Source organism: Alligator sinensis, unplaced genomic scaffold (assembly GCF_000455745.1).
Source record: "Alligator sinensis unplaced genomic scaffold, ASM45574v1 scaffold1141_1, whole genome shotgun sequence".
NCBI lineage: Eukaryota > Metazoa > Chordata > Crocodylia > Alligatoridae > Alligator > Alligator sinensis.
The window spans coordinates 447,119-465,336 of NW_005842650.1; the positions used below are offsets into that span (position 1 = coordinate 447,119).

The 18,218-nt window shown below is 43.4% G+C and overlaps 1 protein-coding gene across 1 annotated transcript in view; it reads left to right on the forward strand.

Moving 5' to 3' along the window:
* Nucleotides 1-8,120, forward strand: part of EML5 (echinoderm microtubule associated protein like 5) — a 204,294-nt gene extending 196,174 nt beyond the window's left edge. The window contains exons 38-42 of the mRNA XM_025215565.1: nt 704-866; nt 2,250-2,353; nt 5,338-5,491; nt 6,005-6,105; nt 6,480-8,120. Coding sequence (XP_025071350.1) covers nt 704-866; nt 2,250-2,353; nt 5,338-5,491; nt 6,005-6,105; nt 6,480-6,516 — 559 coding nt within the window. The 3' untranslated portion in view covers nt 6,517-8,120. The remainder of the gene's footprint in view (nt 1-703; nt 867-2,249; nt 2,354-5,337; nt 5,492-6,004; nt 6,106-6,479) is intronic.
* The last annotated feature ends 10,098 nt before the right edge of the window (nt 8,121-18,218 follow it).

The following is an 18,218-nucleotide window of genomic DNA, read 5'->3' on the forward strand; positions in this document are numbered from 1 at the left end:
TGGGGGGGGCTGGGGGAGTGGGCGGGGCCAGTGGGGATCCCCCCATAGTCCCCTACCCCCTCCTTCAGTCCCCCTGACCCCTTACTTACCGGCACTGGAGCCCTGCTGCTGGCATGCTGCCTGCCCTACATGGGCAGGCATCATGCTTCAGCACCAGGGTGAGGGCCAACTACAGAGATGGTCTGGCAGCCAGAGTGTCTGTGGAGGACCTGGGCTCCGGTTGCCTCAGGGCAGGGTCTGGGACCGTGCCCTGCCCAGCTTTTTTTAACTCTGTTTTTTTAGACCCCTGGATATCCAAGAGTCTAATTTTGCCCTCGCGCTGCAAACTTGCAGCGGGCAGAACCTTTTCCTGTTCCTGCACGTGCCTCTTGCAGCATCTCAAAGTGGTTTCACAGGCTGCAAGAGGGACATGTGAGCTCATCTGGACACGCCCATAGAGTCGAGCAAGATTAAACCACAGACAGCAACGTCACAACATTTGCTCCTTTAAATATCTTTTCTTACTATTTAATAATCATATTGGTGGAGAAAGTGGCCTCAGATACACATTGCTTCATGTCTTTTACCCCTCTGAATAAGACCTTGATCCCTTTTGTAACGCCATGAAACTTGATGTCAAAGGATGGCAATGAAAATTGCTTAGAGATTCTTATTTGCTGCTTCTTATGGATTTTAACATATCTTAAATCATTTCTCTATTCAGGTTTAGTCCAGATTCTCGTTATTTAGCAGTGGGTTCTAGTGAGAATGCCGTAGATTTTTATGACTTAACCTTGGGTCCCACACTAAATCGAGTCAGCTATTGCAAAGATATCCCAAGCTTTGTGATCCAGATGGACTTCTCTGCAGATAGCTGCTATCTCCAGGTACTTGTCATTTGAGATCACTCTTTACATTGTATATATTTTGAGATAATTGTGTATATCATAAATATACATTTACATTTTGTCAGTGAATGTGTTGCTGATGAAAGTGTCAGTCTGCTAATATTTACTTGCCCAAATATGTTAGTGACAGATGCTGTGTACAAGATGTCTTACGAAGCTCTACCCTTTGTATCTCAGTCCTGATCAGCAGCTACCTGAGGTGTCTAAATTCAGGCCTTTCATAGTTAAAATTGATAACTGTCCTAAATGGGGTGTTATTTTTGTTACAGGCTATGTAGAGCTCAGATAAAAATAAAAAATGAGTTGTTTCGCCTCATAAGTATCTAAATGTGAGAAACAAATACAGGAAGGAGAAATATATTCCAGAATTACCATGAGACAGCAGTCATTCTTTCCCTGCTATATATTTTTCTTAATGTGGTTGGGTGTGCAACCTTTTGAAAAAGGGAAAAAAAATACTGCCTTACATCCAAAGATTATCGGGAAGTCATGCCATGCCCAGCAGATTCCTGACCATAACAATGGAGTAGGTGGCCTGTCGGTACAAGCATTCTCTGATCAGCACTCAAACTAGACTGTTGTGGCTCCACTGTTCTATATCAGAGGTGCTCAACCCTTGGCCCATAGGCCAAATCTGGCCCCCAGCACCATTTCTTCTTGGCATCAGGGTACCCATGGGTCCATGGGGAGTCCTGTGGCCGATGACCCTGTGTGCTAGATGGGACACACAGGACAGTGCAGGCCCTTAGGTCCTGATCCTGGCACATGGGGGCAGCACAGGGCCCTGGAACCCAATCTTGGGATGCAGAGCTAGCAGGGCCCAATTTGGCCCATGGACCAGCTGTGCACCAATCATTTGGCCCATGGAGCCAAAACCTTGAGCACTGCTGTTGTGTACATACAGCCTCTCCACTTCCCCTGCCCCCCCCACCCTTGATAGGTTATAAACCCAGCCAGGGGGCTGCAGATGGCTTCAGTAGTCCAAGAATATGCCTTGGTCTCAGGCTGGAGTATGAATGCCCCAGCCACATTCTCTTTTCCCTGCTGTGCCACCATTAGAGAGGAGGAATAGTATGAGAGTTTCATTTTGAGTGCTGTATATGTAAAGGACTTTCCATATATTTCACTTGCGTATTAATTTTTAGACATTTTTCAGATAGCTTTCCTTTTTTGTATTCTGCATATAAACATTTTTGAGAGGTATCAGATCATTGCACAGGATACCTTACTGGATTTTTTTTTTCAAGGGAGTGTCCATTTCAGTGTCTCCTAGATTCAGACTGATAGTGTAGTGATATCTTTCCCACTTGAAATCACTTCCAGTATTATAACTCAAACTATTATCTGTGTTCATACTCCAAGGTTTCTACTGGGTCTTACAAAAGGCAGGTCTATGAAGTGCCTTCAGGAAAACAGCTTACAGACCAGGCTGTGATTGACAGAATAACATGGGCTACTTGGACCAGGTACATAATTCACAGTTTCATACTTGCTGCTAAAGAGGCCATTTCTTTTCCACCAAGAAAGAAAACTTATATGCATAAAGGATACTGGAACACTTATGTTTAATCAAGTGTGCTTTTTAAATACCTGTCTTCTGGCAACAGAATAATAGCATAGTACATGGACATAGTATAATGACACTGGATATTGTTGGCACTTAGTCAAATCAGGATATCAGATGTATATAGGTTCTGACAGAAGAGTGCCTTCTGGATCTTTCTATGGCAATCTGAAAGGTCAAATGCATCCTGCTCTCCCAGTTAATTGAAATATGTTGTAGTAGTAACTGTGACATAGAGCAGGATTCAAGGACAGATAAAACCTTGAAATTGCATCAAATATAAGCTATGTAATAGAATACAGGGCTCTAGCAATTCAAGTTTTATGTAGCCTATACTAGAGTCCATAGTGGACAGGACTAAAGTACACACAAGTATTGCTATCTATAGACTTTATGGAACAACTATGATTTCTATTGTTAAAATGGTGAAACATTTTGGTCTGTTAAAAAATATAGGAAACATTTTAAGAACTGATAATATCTCTACGTAAAATAATAGATTATTAAGTTTGGAATCTTTTCCCAAGATTTTGGGGATATTTTTATTGCAGTTATTTATTTTATTTTTAAACAAATCTGAACTCACTTACCAATTTCGGGTCACTTTGTGAAGCATTTAAAATCACAATCCATGCAGAATAGTAAGTCTAGTCATATACATGCATCCATGCATTAACAGTTAGTAAGTGAAAAATCCAAAAATTGCCAACCCATATCCTTCTCTCCCAGAACAAAAGCTGGGGTTCTTGTATGTCCTGAAGGCTGGCACATTCAACTACGTTGCACCATAATGGGAGTCAGTCCGCTGCCAGCATTCCTCTTTAAACCAAATGAAGGGGACTATGAGTTCTCATCACACTTGGGGTAGTGTTGGACAGAATTTGAGAGTTTTCAAGTCATTAGATCCTGAGCCATTTTTAACCTCTCCATGTTATGATTTAATATTCTATTGATTAACATAACTATATATTCCTTTGTTCTTTCATGCGTTAGAGAAACACAGACAGGCCTAAACATATCAGCTAGGGACAGATATTCAAAAAGCCTTAACCTAAATTGATTCAATTTTTGCAGGTTAGTCTAACATACAGAGATTGAACCAATTTGCAAGTGGATAGACATTCACTTTTAATCAAGAAATGCAGATACATGCCTGCAGTGGCTTAGGCTATAAGCCAGAAGGACTCTAGAACATCCCTCCCTTCCCTTCTTCAGTGCTGAGATGAGGGAGGGGAGGTTGTCAGACACCGACAGGACACTATAATTAGGGACGGGTTTAAAACCCCACCCTATCTGCACAGTCCCCAGACAAGATGTTCCTGGATGGGGAGGGGGAAGCAGCCATCATCAAGCTTTTCCTGGCTCACTGTTTAAGGAGCAGGGAGTGTTTCCAGCCCCCAGTTAGCTGGACTGCTTATGTGGACTGCATGCATCTGTTGATGATACTGAAGTTTTCAATCTCCCTCTCCCTGCTTCTTCATACTTGCTACAGCAAACTGCAAGCAAGCCAGCAGGGAGCTGATAACACAAAGTTTATCAGCCCATCAAGAAAACAAAAGTCTCTTTCATTAGTTCAAGCTCTTATTAAACAGTTTTTTCCAAGGAAGGGACAGAAGGACATAACCAGCTTACCTGTTGATTAGCTCCAAAAAGCCCTAAGCAGACACCGTTCTGTTTGTCTTTGTCCCAGTGAATTTGGAGATGCACACACAGACACCACTCAGCATTAGCTAGTATGGGTGTGGCGTGACCGTGACCAGATGCTGGCTAGGGTCTGTGTGGCTGGAGTCCGTGCTGTGGGAGAGGGGAAGGGGATGAGGGGATCCCTGCTTGAGCAGCAAGGGGAGGGTGGGGCAGGGGAAAACGAGGCAGATATTGCTGTGTCTGAACTCTCCACCTCCTTCTCAGGTGGCCAGGAGCAGTGTGCTCGGGCTAGGGAGGAGAGGGGTGGGGCCAGCCTCACTCTCTGGAGCAGACATTCCAGCCCAGGGCTGAAAAGCATGCTGGAATGCTGGGGGACTCTGATTTAACTTAAACCAGGAAGGAATCTGGGACAGAAGTTGCATAAACCAGTTTGACCCAAATCAGTTAAGTCTGATACTATATTCAACCAGGTTTATCTTAAACCAGTTTCAGCCATTTTCAAGCTGGTTTGTGTGCACTGAACTTATGTTCTGTTACAGGTTTAAACCAGTTTCTGATCACTTAAGCCAGTTTTTGTGTAGCTTCTGTCCCTAGCCATCATAACTATCTTTTACAAGGTATTGTGCAGTAGCCTGAATGGGGAAAACATACCAGAACAGTTTTTGGCATCCATCTCAAATTTTCAGGGCTTCACCTATAAAGAATGAAATGCTTGGTTTAAGTCCATTTTGGGAAGTGTACATGTACAATGTGATTAGAGCTGGCTAGAGAGCATCAATTCCATACAGAATGAAAACCAATCTTTTCAAAGGATTTTTCATAACAGGTTTTTGTTAAGACATCTGCTGTTGGAAAGAGAGGTCAGATTTTCAGTTTGAGTCTATCTTTTTCTTGCTGGAATTAATGAAGGAGTCCACACTGGACTTCAGGAACCTTGCTATTGAAAACATCACTAAACTTATTTCAACCAGTTCTAATTGTATCATCTTCATTCAGCTACTTTACTGTGCTAAGGCACCTCATGTAATTGCCAAGACAGAAAAATAAATTCTCTCATTGATCAATTTTAACGCTATTAGTTTCACACCCTACTTAAGTTTTTGCATTAGCTATATTATGCATCTGTCTCTCTCATCATTTTAAATTAACACTGGATCATAATCACAAACTAATAGATCTGTTTGTATTTCTTTTTCTACAATGCAACAGTTTCCAAGGGACCCTCTTGCTCTTCTCTTTCAGCGTTCTAGGGGATGAAGTAGTTGGAATCTGGTCCAGGCATGCTGAGAAAGCTGATGTAAATTGTGCCTGTGTTTCTCACTCGGGAATCAACCTTGTAACAGGCGATGATTTTGGCATGGTCAAACTGTTCGACTTTCCATGTCCTGAAAAGTTTGTAAGAACCTTTAATTTGTGTCAATGCAAAAAAACAGTGCTTATGATACTGTGATTTCCTTAGAGTTTCTCTAGGGGAAGGGTTGATGATAATGCTTTCTTCTCTAATTTGTAGGTTTTAAATGTACCCATTTGATATTACCTCTGTAGTCTCCTGAGTATATTTGCTTTTCAGGTTTTTCGAAAACCTTGTACAATAGTTCTTGTTCTTTCCAAAGATCTTGTATAATAGCACAAGATTTCAAATCAATGGAGCACTAAAGATAGATGATAAGATTGTTTCTTTCCCTCGCACATGCACACAAGTATTTAGAGACAATTTAATAGCTGCTGCATTATACCCCAATGGTGGTTGTTTTTCATGAAATAACTCCTGAAACTAGGAGCCTATAGAACATTTAGGAGCCTGGGGATACAGTGCTATCTATATAGATAGGAACAAAGGCATATTTCTGTATGCATCTTGTAAACAAAAGAAGAGTATTCATGGCTTTACATTTGTTCTTTGTTTTAGGCAAAACACAAACGATTTTTAGGTCACTCAGCCCATTTGACTAATATTCGATTTACAAGCGGGGATAGATATGTTGTCAGTGCTGGTGGGGATGATTGCAGGTATGTATGGCTTTCCATTGTTCTGCCAAAGTAATTTGGGATTTAGTATAAACAGTTTTTAATAATGAAGAGGTAATATTAAGTCCAGTATCTGTCATTTAAAGCTCTAAGCTCGTTCTTGATGATTGTACAGGAGTAGTCACAGGTTCACAGCATGTGTTTTCTTCCTATTTAAGAGCACAACCACTAGTATGAGCTGCTTAACATTCAGCAGAATAGAAAGTTAAACCACTTCTGCAAGTGCTAATAATGTTTGAAATCATTTTTTAAAATTTACTGGATAATAGTGTTAATAGAGGTTTATCTTATAAATATGCTAACCTGGCTTTTTTTTTTTTTTTATCTCTTGCTTAACTTCTTTTTTGAAAATACAGCTTATTTGTCTGGAAATGTGTGCATATGCCTCATTGAGGGATACATGGAGACTTTGCAAAAAGGACGCTGCATGAATTAATAGGCATGAAAGACCCAGGATTGGAATGCGACACTCTTAAGTGCCCTGCATGCTTAAGAAATGGTGCTGATCCAAGACACAGAGTAGTCTGTCTCTGGAAGACAAATGGTTAGAGAGTCTGTCAGAGAGATGGACGGTTACAAATGTGCTCCGCCCAGTAGATTTGCTCTAGAACTGGAAAATCCAGGTTTGTATTCCGCTCACTGCCAGAGGTTGAAAAAAGCAGCACCTGGATAAAAGGGTTCTTAGCTAAAGAAGTGAGTTGTGGATCAATGTACAGTTTCCCAATACAGCCCTGGGTTTTATTGAAGACATATTTTGGACCCAGTGCTGTACATTGATATGTTTATTTTAAGCATGAATGTGTTTCCTTTGAGTTCTGCGAACTGAATATCATTGAGAGAGAATACTCCATATTTTATTACTGAAAGAGAAGCATCTAGCAGATCTTAAATAAAACTACACAGTATTTTAATAAGCACTTAAAGTAATAGAATGGGAAACAACATTTCTATGAGAAATCAAAACATGAAGCATTGTCAGGTGAAGAAGAAAAAATAGTAAAGTTTTTGCAGTATTCTTGTATTGAGGCCTGGGTCATGATCATGTCTAGTGAATCCTGTTGGATGTGCATGAATCCATTCTTCAAGGCTAGTTTAGTGTTTTTGTTGCACTTAAACATTAAATTAGTTCTGTGAGCAGAAGCCAATTTGCTCACTTTGCGAGTGCCTTGCCCACAACCTAAAAGTCTAACTCCAATTTTTGCCTTGTGAATAAAAGTGAACTCAGTGAAAGAGATTACTGCTGTGTTACTTGACTGGGCTGCTAGCCTACACTGAAAATGTTGAACAAGGTGATGATGATGATAGTATCTGTGATTGCTAAAGCTTGGGATTGCCACCAGTTGCAAAAATAGATTTTCATAGCAATAGGAATCATTGATTTTATTTTCTGAGCAACACTTGGGGATTCAGAGAAAACAGAATCTTTCCAAACATTGGTATTTTGTACAGTCTAATTTTTTAAGAGGAATAACTGGCTAGAAGAGGTCTCTGTTTAGGTTTTGCTCCTGATTGTAATAATATCCCATCATACACTTCTTTAAAGAAGCCATCCATAGTAAGGCCATGAATCTGCTGTAACCCTTAGGGTAAACTGAAAATTGCAAAATAATGAGACTCGAGAAAGAAAAAGCCTTTAAGGAGTGTTGAATTCCCAGACCAAGTTTCATACAAGCTGGTAAAATTGCTTCAACTGTTTGTCTGAATGGGTCATGTGGCAGAGCCATTTGCTAAGCTATGGCTTTGGGGTATTAGGCCAAATGGTTATTTTCCATACTATGTGAAAAGGGACAAAAGTGAGCAACTTGCCATGTGAGCTGGCAGTGCTATGCTTATTAATTAATAGCATTGGTTGAGGACATAGGGCTTTCAGAGTTTCTTTGAGGGCTTTCAGCGTTTCTTTATTTGATTCTACAAGTCAGGCAGTGAATAGACTCCTCTTATTCACCTCTTCCCTTGTCTTACTCCATGTTCATGTTAAAATGAAACCAGTAAACCTCAGCACCCTCTGTAATTGTGTGTGTGTGTTGGGGGGGGGGGGGGCGGTGATGGTGTCGGGAGGAATGGAAGAAATGTTATAAATTAGGTATGAAAGTAGAAGCAACTCACCCAAACTTCTGTGCTCTGCCATGTCCAGCAATGCTTGTTGTTAAACACTGTATAAACTAGTGACCCAACAAACATCTTAAGATGGCATCAGGATGCTTTCTCTATCAAACTAGTTTAAGCAGAATTTTTCCCATGGAAAGTGCATTAAAGCAACTCAAGCAGGATTTACAACATACTGCTTTATTACTTTGACCAGTAGAGTGCATAGCCTTACTAAGCATGCAGTTGTGCTATAGGACCACAGCATTAGCTCCTGGGACCAAGGTCTGTGGCTCTGATGATGATCTCACAGTAACATTACATTGGTAACATCACTGACCAAGTGGAACCCAACATGATCTATATGACTGTGTCCTCACCCTCATGGCAGAGTCAAGCTGTGTCTTCATTTCCCACATATGCCATCATATGAAAATTAAAAGTTGGCACTTAAGTCCTATTGCACCCACCATAGAGAAGCTGCCAGGGTGTGTAAACCTGTTCCTGGAGGTTCTTCATGCCTGCTGTTAAAGGGGGCGGCAGCCAACACAAAGCATCAGGGTGCCTCTGCATGCTTTGGGTTGGATGCAAGATGTTCTTTTGCTGACAGAAGAAAGAAGCTCTACTGCCCAGGGATCTGTGAGCCTAGAGGCACTCCCCCTTTCATCAGCAGTGTGACTAGGCCTTCCCCATGTTACAATTTTATCTTTGCCCTGTTCTCTTGCTGGCATCGAATCCAGCACTCTTTAAATCAGCAAGTTAACCCAGAGAACCCATTAGAGAAAGGAAAGAACAGACCATGCCCGCAGACCCAGGTCTGCTCTTGAAGATTATTTCCTTTTCTCATTAATTTAAATAAATTAGAAAAGGAAATTCCACATCTTGCTTAAGGGCTGGAATTTAAAACAAATCATCAACTCAGGCTTAACAATGATCCTATCAGAGGCAGCAGCTTGGAGCCTCGATGAGCAAAAAGTCCTTGGCTTGAGGAGGGTACTAATTAGCCAAAAGTAGTGTATCATTTAGCCTTAATCTCTCATTTTGTTGTAGTAAATCCTCATAATGCACCTTGTTTGGCTGTGGCAAAATAGGGAAACTGGACATTGCTTTTGGAATTCAGGCTGTCTGGATTGTGCAAAGTTCCCTCTTGATGCTTGAATGTATGCACACAGCACTGCTTGTTTTAGCTAAATACAGACTTCATTACCCTGAGTAAGCCTGGGTAGTGCAAACAAGATCTGCACTACCAGAAAAGCTTAGACTGTCCCAGTCTAAGCATCAGCTGCCTAAACTGAATCTGGGTATGGTACAGAAATTGGATGGGCCTTCACTTATGTCCTCACATAACCTACCTCTTATATAATATCTTTACCCAGAGAGTGGAGGACCTAGGTTCAATTCCCTCTGCACCCTCCCTGTTTTTGCAGATGTGCCATTATCCTGTAGAGAGTTGAGGATTCATTAGGTCAGAGCAAGTGTGAACATGACTCTGATGCAATAGCTGAGAGGTTAGGATGCTCACCTGGGTGTGAGAGGTCTTGATTTCCATTGTTTCCAGCCCCTGCTCCAAGGTCTGCTTCTCCATTTTACATTAAATAGTCGCTAGACAGAGCTGTCCCTATCTTCTTGGGCTAGTGCTCTACCCCATGGGATATTACACAAGATCAGTACCATCTTCTCCAGCCACATTGCAAAATAAAAGAAGCATTATGGCATTCTTTGAGAGAATAGGTTGTAGGCACTTTCCTTCAGGGGAGGATTCTGGGGAGTTGATTGCAAACAGATAGAGGCATCTTCCTGGAACCCTAAGCCAGACAGGATTCAGACTCCACACTATCACCAGCAATGCCTGCTGGCTGCTGGTAGGCAGCTTCCTGTTAAATGCGCTGCCTGTTGAAACCCATTTGGAGGAGCCCAACTGCCTCCATGCACCCACATCTGAGGCATGATTCCAGTCTGGGACAAGATACCAAAGTCCTTTATTGGTTCCAGCCCTTAGAATCTATAACTAGTAATCTCCCCTTGACACTGTGAAAGCATGAGAACTCTGTTTATTTCTTGTACTTCTCTTACACAAGAAAACTTATGTATTTTGGTTTCATTTCTCAATGCAGGAGAAGTGACAAGCCTTAAACTTGGTTGAAAAACAATTTTTATCCATAATCAATGCTATAGATGAACATCTTTGCATCCCTAGATACACACCAAGACAAATCTCCCATTTGGATCATAGCTAGACACAGGAGGGACATCAGCCCACCAACTGTTAGTGCAGACTTAGTGAAGGGGCATTTTGAGGGGCTAGATGCGTTCAGTTCAGTGGGCCCGTATGAACTTCATCCAAGGGTGCTGGAGGAATTGGCCAGTGTTGTAGCAGAGCTGCTGGCACAGCTGTTCGAACACTTATGGTGGTCTGGTTAGGTCACAGAGGACTGGAAAAGGGCCAGTGTGGTCTCTATTTTCAAGAAGGGGAGGAAGGAGGAACTGGGAAACTATAGGTCAGTTAGTCTCACCTCTATCCTTAGGAAAACCCTGGAAAAAATCATTAAGGATCACATTTGTGGGAACCCAGCAGGGGAAATAATGCTCAAAGAAAATCAGCACGGATTCATTGCAGGTAGATTCTGCCTGACTAACCTTGTTTCTTTTTATGACCAGCTAACAAAATGCTTAGATGCAGGAGTCAAGGTAGATATCTACCTAGACTTTAAGACAGCCTTCAATACGGTATCGCATTCTGTTCTCATAAATAAACTGACAGGATGTGATGTAGATGATTACATGGTCAGGTGGGTGGCAAATTGGCTTGGGGTTGCACTCAAAGGGGGAGTGGTGGACGCAGCAATTTCAACCTGGAAAGATGTGGGCAGTGGAGTCCTGCAAGGCCTCGTCCTTGGACTGGTGCTATTCAGTGTCTTCATCAGTGACTTGGACAAGGGTGTGGAGAGCACCCCGCTCAAGTTTGCATATGATACCAAATTATGGGGCAGAGTTAACATACCAGAGGGTAGGGAGCGGATCCAGGTTGGAAAAATGGGCAGAACGAAATAGGTTGCAGTGCAACAAAGACAAGTGCAAAGTGCTGCACCTGGGCAAAAAGAACCACCCACATACTTACAGGCTGGGGGATGACCTTCTCAGCAGCACAGCAGTGGAAAGGGATCTTGGAGTCATAGTTGACTCCAAGATGACCATGAGTCATCAATGTGACTAAGTGATCAACAAAGTTAACTGCATTTTATCGTGCATTAGCAGATGCATGACGAGCAGGTCCTGGGAAGTGATGCTTCCCCTCTATGCAGCACTAGTCAGGCTGCAGTTGGAGTACTGCGTCCAGTTTTGGGTGCTGCACTTCAAGAGGGATGCGGAGAATCTTGAGAGGGTTCAGAGGAGGCCACTTGTATGGTTAGAGGCCTGCAGGCAAGGCCATACAAGGAGAGACTGAGGGACCTAAATCTCTTCAGCCTTTGCAAGAGAAGGCTGACAGGTGATCTTGTGGCTGCCTATAAATTCATCAGGGGAGGGCAGCAGGGAATAGGAGATGCTCTATTTACTAGGGCACCCCCTGGAGTAACTAGGAACAATGGCCACAAATTAACGGAGAACAGATTTCGGTTGGACATTAGAAGGAACTTCTTCACACTGAGGGTTACCAGAATCTGGAATGAGCGTTCAAGGGAGGTGGTGCTTTCCCCTTCCTTGGGGGTCTTCAAGAGGAGACTGGAGAAGCACCTAGCTGGGGTCGTCTGACCCCAGTGCTCTTTCCTGCCCAGGGCAGGGGGTCGGACTTGATGACCTACTGAGGTCCCTTCTGACCCTAACATCTGTGAATCTATGAACTTCTTGCTCGTGTTTTGGACAGTGAGTGAATCATACTGTGGCCTTCTTCCTGAATGTACCATCCCTAAGCAAAGGGAAGAAAAATATTGCAGGTCGCACTGTGAACTGCCATATTAGTTGTAACACTTGTGTTTTAGTGCTCCTGGCTGTGGTTCATATGCATGCTCTTCTATACCTGCAGACTCTTTATTTCTCTTTGCATCTTGTTTTCCCCCAGTGGCTGTGATACCATCTGATTTTTTTTTTTCTCACATGAATAGATGGAAGCATGCCAAAGTCTGCTTTGCACTCTTTGTACCAGTCTCTGTGGTACAGTCAGACCAAATCCCTTTTTTGCTTTTGGTTTCCTTGTACTTCTAGTCTCTTAACAAACTGGTCTTGAAACCATACTCTGAATGCCCAATTATTTAGGAAAAAGAAAACAATGTATATATAATGTGGAGTGTGACTGTAGTGGATATGATTGCCCAAATCATTCATAAACAACTGAGTGAAATCGCAGCAGTTGACTTTTTTTTGTCTTGTTCACATTGAATTATTCAAAAATTGTGTTTTTAGAAACTGAGTTATTTATAAACATATGATTGAAACAGGCCCCTCCCACAACAAGGGTGTAGATTATAATTCTCATCTACGTGTATCATCTAGGTTAAAACCACTAATCAGGATTGGGGCCCACTTAGTTGGGTGGGTGGCAACTTAAAAATATCCAGGAAGACAGAGTCATCCTTCTCCTACAATCTATGAAGATAGAGGTTGGGGGAAGGAGTATACCCATAGCATTGTCATTATTTTCATTTTTTTTAAATTGAGAGGATGAGAAAATAGGAACAAGGAAAGTATAGAGAGAGAAAAAACAGGGTAAAGGTTGGAGAGTGAGGTTGGCAGTAGTGAGGAGGGGTGTAACTGAGGGTGCAAGATGAAAGAATGAATCAACCTACCACTACACCCTGCTGCTATCCCTAGGGTCTACTGGCTGTGTAAGGCTGGTAGGGAGGAGGGGGCAGGACTTCGTGTCACCTGAGGGGTAGTTTGAGACTCTCTAATAGAAGGCAACAGGGCATACCCCATGCCTTCATTCCTGGGAAGTTGCAGCTGCTCCTGAAAGGTAACTTGTGTCCTAATCTGTTGTCTTGCCACTCACATCCCACGTGGCTGTGAGAGAAGTGGACTTCTGGAGCGAGGAAAAAACCCTCCCAGAGCAAGGCACGGTGGGGAGTGGGACTAACCCCCAGAGCATAGGGAAAACCCTTCCCCAGCTCACAGCATGGACTGGGGATATCTTTTCTCTCCCCAAAGTAAGCAAAGGGCAAAGTGAGGGGGGAATTGCATGGAGCCAGGCACACAGGAGGAATTCCCCTGCTTACCTGTGCTTTGCTTGGTGTAAGGAGAGGGAGGCAACACCCCACCCCAGGTCCTGCTCTGCACTGAGAAGGGCTTTCCCTGTGTGCCTGGCTCTGTTCTGGTGGTAACTGTCCCCACCCTGTGCTTTACCCAGTGCATGGAAAGGGAGGGACTTCGTCCTTGCTGTGCACAGGGCAGGGGTTTCCCCAGGCACTTGGCTCCCTACTGAGGGAGTAATCTCCGCGCCCTTCCCTCCCTTCCACACACACTGTGCTTTGCTCCTCATGGAGGGATTTTCTTTGTGTGCCACTTGCTTGGCTCAGAGGAAGGATTTTTGCACCACCCTGGACTTTGCCCAGCATGGGGAAAGGGACTTGTCAGGCTGCCTGGCTCTCTGGTGAAGAAATTTGCCCCATGTGTCTGGCTCTGCTCTTGAGGACACTATGTGCTCTGTGTGGCAGGCCAGTAGGGGGCGCTCCTGCATTGAGCCACCCACCTCACTGCGCCCGACCACCTTCCAGGCTCCGAGTGCCTCCCTGGGGGCGCCTCACATCTGACCGCCCCCCTTCCTGGAGCACACCCACTAGCCTGGGGGTTCCACTGCCACCGCCCAGGGCTCTGGACTGATTTTGGCTCTGTGCGCCCTGGGTAACACGGGCCTAGTAGCCCTCAAGGGTACTTGATTCACTTCAAGAAGTTTGGATGCTTTCCTCAGTCAGAAGCACAAGTAGTGGTCTCCCTTAGTCAGCCAAACCAAGGGGACCCCCAGGCATAATCTAGACCCACTCCCAATAAGTCTCCCACACTAGGTACAAAGAACTTTATTGGTTACAGAGGGTAGGGTTAGAATAGGGTACAGGGTAGAGCAATATCAGAGAAATCCCATAGAGCAAACTCCCCTGGCTGGGTAGCCTTTGATCATGCATCTGAGTTACTGCAAGCTATATATCTAGTTAGATCTCAGGTAGCTTACGAGTATCATCCAGAAGCAGTGGGAACAGGCTCCCAAGGGAGGTGGTGCTCTCCCCTACCCTGGGGGTCTTCAAGAGGTTAGATGAGTATCTAGCTGGGGTCATCTAGACCCAGCATTCTCTCCTGCTACTCTTTCCTGCCTATGCAGGGGGTCAGACTCAATGATCTATTGAGGTCCCTTCCGACCCTAACATCTATGAATCTATGCCAAAAATGGGATGGTTTTAATTGGCCTAATAGGATATTGTTCATGTTTTAAATAAACCCACTGCACAGTAACTTAAGAGGAAATGCTAAATCCAAAAAATGGTTGTCCCCAACTTCCCTAGGACAGATGATCACCATCTCCTACTACAGGGCTATCAAAGACAGAGACCATAGAGCCATTTCAATCAGTCTTCAGGGCTCCTAGAGGGCCAAACTCTCAGCTACAGAGTCCCAGTTGGAATATGGGAGCAGGAGGGCGGGGACAAATGACAGCTATGTTAACTCCTGTGCTGCCACTGTCAAACCCAAATCTGGCCTCTGGGCAGCCCCACCGTCCTGAGCCACCACCAGGGCCCAGGTTAGCTTGACCTTCCTATCCTAAAAGATCTGTCTCCCCCTTTCAGGAGGCTTTACACACTAGTACTTGTTTAAATTCCCAAAAAAATTATATTAAGATGTGAATTAAAGTTATGAACACTTAGCAGCAACATAAGGGGAAAAATCATGAGTTCTTTAGATATCTCCAGAAAATCGTTGTGAATGCAGGAAATAGGTTAAAACTTCTAATATCCAAATCTGTTCAAGTTTGGAAATCCAGTTAGTCACTTGAAAGGCCTTTACTTGGCCCTGAAGAAATACCATGCAAGCACTGTAGAACTGCAGTGACACACAGCACATATGTCATCCTAGATGCTGAGATTGAAATGCTTTATTTTTTTTCCTCTTGGTGTCACTAGAGGACAGAATTGAGATTTATTAGTACCGTAGGTGTATAGTCTCACATTTTCTTTTTTTTAATTTTAACCTACATGAACTTCCTGGGTTCATAACGCTTGCTTTGGGATCCACTAGGACACTGTTATGGTGCTTTTATACTAACATTACTGATATGTATTTTCTTTCGTACCTCCATGTTACTATCTGGGAACTTTTACCAGATTTATGAACATCTAAGCAAAGACCATTATGAAATCCCAAAGAATGTTGCCATGGGATATTTTTCATGATGTAAAGATACAGTATCATCCTTTCATTTTTTAGGCCCAGATTCACCAGTGCACTCCTGCAGTTTCTCAGGCTGGAGCAGTGCAGCATAGCTGGCATGTTGTGGCCAGTTCTCTTAGAGCAGTGGCTCTCAACCAGTCAAGGGTGATGCAGTGTGTGACCTCCATATTCCCCCCACAAGCACCCACATGCCAGTTTCCCCTCACCCCACAACTCCCTTTGCACACCTCTGTGAAGCTTATCCCTACCCTCTTTTGCTTGCAGACCTCTTTTCTTTAAACAAAAATTAAGGATTAATGTTCTCCTTTAGTTTCTTCTTCAGTACTGCGTGAGGAACACCTTTTTCAGCCAATTTCACAAAGAACATGCACTTGCAAAAATGCCCTATTTAATTCATGGCTATTTTAAGAGACATTTTCCCAGGACACTTTTCCCTGGAATTTTCTGTAGAAGAACACTGTTGTCAGCCCCTGTTGAGGAAGAAACTTAGTTAAGAATAATGGCAAAAACTAGAAGTTGATCCTCAACAAATGTAGTCAGTGCATGAGATAAATTGGAAAAATGTGGGCTGGATAAAACTACAAGGTGGATAGATAACTGGCTCAATAGCCACAAGCAAAGAATAATTATTAATGGGTCCGCATCAGAGTGCTAGGTTTCAAGTGGAGTCCCACAGGGGTCTGTCTGTCCTGTTTAACGTGTGTATTAACAATTTGGATGCTGGCATGGAAAGCTTCTTGAGCATATTTGCAGACAACATGAAACTGGGAAGAATTGTGAACCAGATGTGAACACAATTCAGAACGATCTTGACAGATTGGAAAATTGGGCTGGAGCTAACAGGATGAAGTTCAGTGTAGACAAATGCAAGATGCTGCACCTCAGGAGGAATAATCAAAAACACGTATTCAAAATGGATGACACCTGACTGGATGGCAATATGGAAAAGGGCTTGGGGTCTTGGTAGACCACAAACTCGGTACGACTCCGAGTGTGATGCAGACACACAAAAGGCTAATGTGGTTTTGGGCTGCTTTAGGTGCAGAGACTGGGGTGATAGTGCCTCTCTACTCGGCACTGGTTAGGCCGCATCTGGAGCAGTGTACAGTTCTGGGCTCCACATTTTAAAAAAAGATGTGGAGAGGTTAGAAAGGGTACACAGGCAGGCAACAAAGAGAATCAAAGACTTGGAAGGCAAGTTGTATGAGGAGAAGCTGAAGGAGTTAGGCATGTCCAGCTTGCAAAAAAGGCACTTAAGTGGGGACATGATAGCAGTCTTCAAATACCTGAAGGGCTTCCACAAAGAAGAGGAAAAGCACCTTTTCTCTCTTGCTGCAGAGAGGGCATAGACCAATGGCTTGAAGTAGCAGCAAAGTAAATTTAGATTGTGTATCAAGAAAAACGTCGTCACAGCGAGATGGTGAAACTGTAGACTAGACTGCCTAGGGAAGTTGTGGACTCTTCATGACTGGAGGTGTTCAAAAAGAGGTTAGACAGCCACTGGTTGGGGATGATCTAGGCATAGCTATACTGATTTTCTACCATGGGTATTTCCCAGGCTTCTGGGCTTTGCTGGTTGCTCCCACCCTGCCCTACCCCTTCTCCCACCTTTTTCTGCTATATGTGTCGAGATGTTTTTAAGCCTTCCCAGAAGCACTGGGTGTTTGCTGCACCTCAGGCTGGGGACTTCAACTGAGGTGCGCTGATTCTCCTGCTAAGAGCAAAGCCAGAGGTTCCAGGCTAGAGGGTTTTGCCCCCTGCTCAGGGTCTGACCGATCGCCATATCTGGGGTCAGGAAGGAATTTTACCCCATGGTCAGACTGGTATGGACTATGGGGGTTTTTGCCTTCCTCTGTAGCAGGGGGCGTGCGCCTCTACCTGGAACCTCTTGAGAATATATTGATATTTTATAGGAGCAGGATATTGGCTGCTGTGGCTTCCCTGCTTTACCTGTGGCAGATGAGGCTGTTAGGTCTATGTTGTGTCAAGGTTGAGGGCAGTCTTATACAGTTTAGATTATGGTTGTATGGGATGGTTTGGATAGGGATGATACTGCCTTAGGCAGGGGGTTGGACCCTCTTGAGATCCCTTTCAGCCTTACTTCTCTGTGACTCTTGACTGTCATTAAGCTTGAACTACACAGGAAGCTTGCAGAGTCTGTCATTTGAAATAAAACAGTTGCTAGAAAACATTTCAATTGTTACAGTCCACTTTAAAACTGGTGAGCTCAAATTAATTTGTAGATTGACTTCTACGTTCTCAGAAAAAACATTCTGTATTCAAAGGTAAGGGCTGTAATCTTGAATGATAGTGTATTCTTCATACAGAATAAAATGCTTGATTCCCCAGCTTTCAGTGCAAGACTTAAAGCTTACTTACTACTCATCTGTAACACTGGAGCTGCATGTGGCACTTCCATAATTCTGTGCTTTTTTCAAACATCTGCTGTACCCAGGACATGCTCAATTATGGAATTCTTTGGGAATATATTAAATGCATTTTATAAACTCCAAGCATGAACATTGGCATAAACTGCATGATAAAGTTCGTTTACTACTCTTGTGGCAATTTTGGTGCTGTCAGGTAATGCTTTCCACATTTCTAGTCATTTTCCTTTACTTACTATTAGTTATCATCCTTCG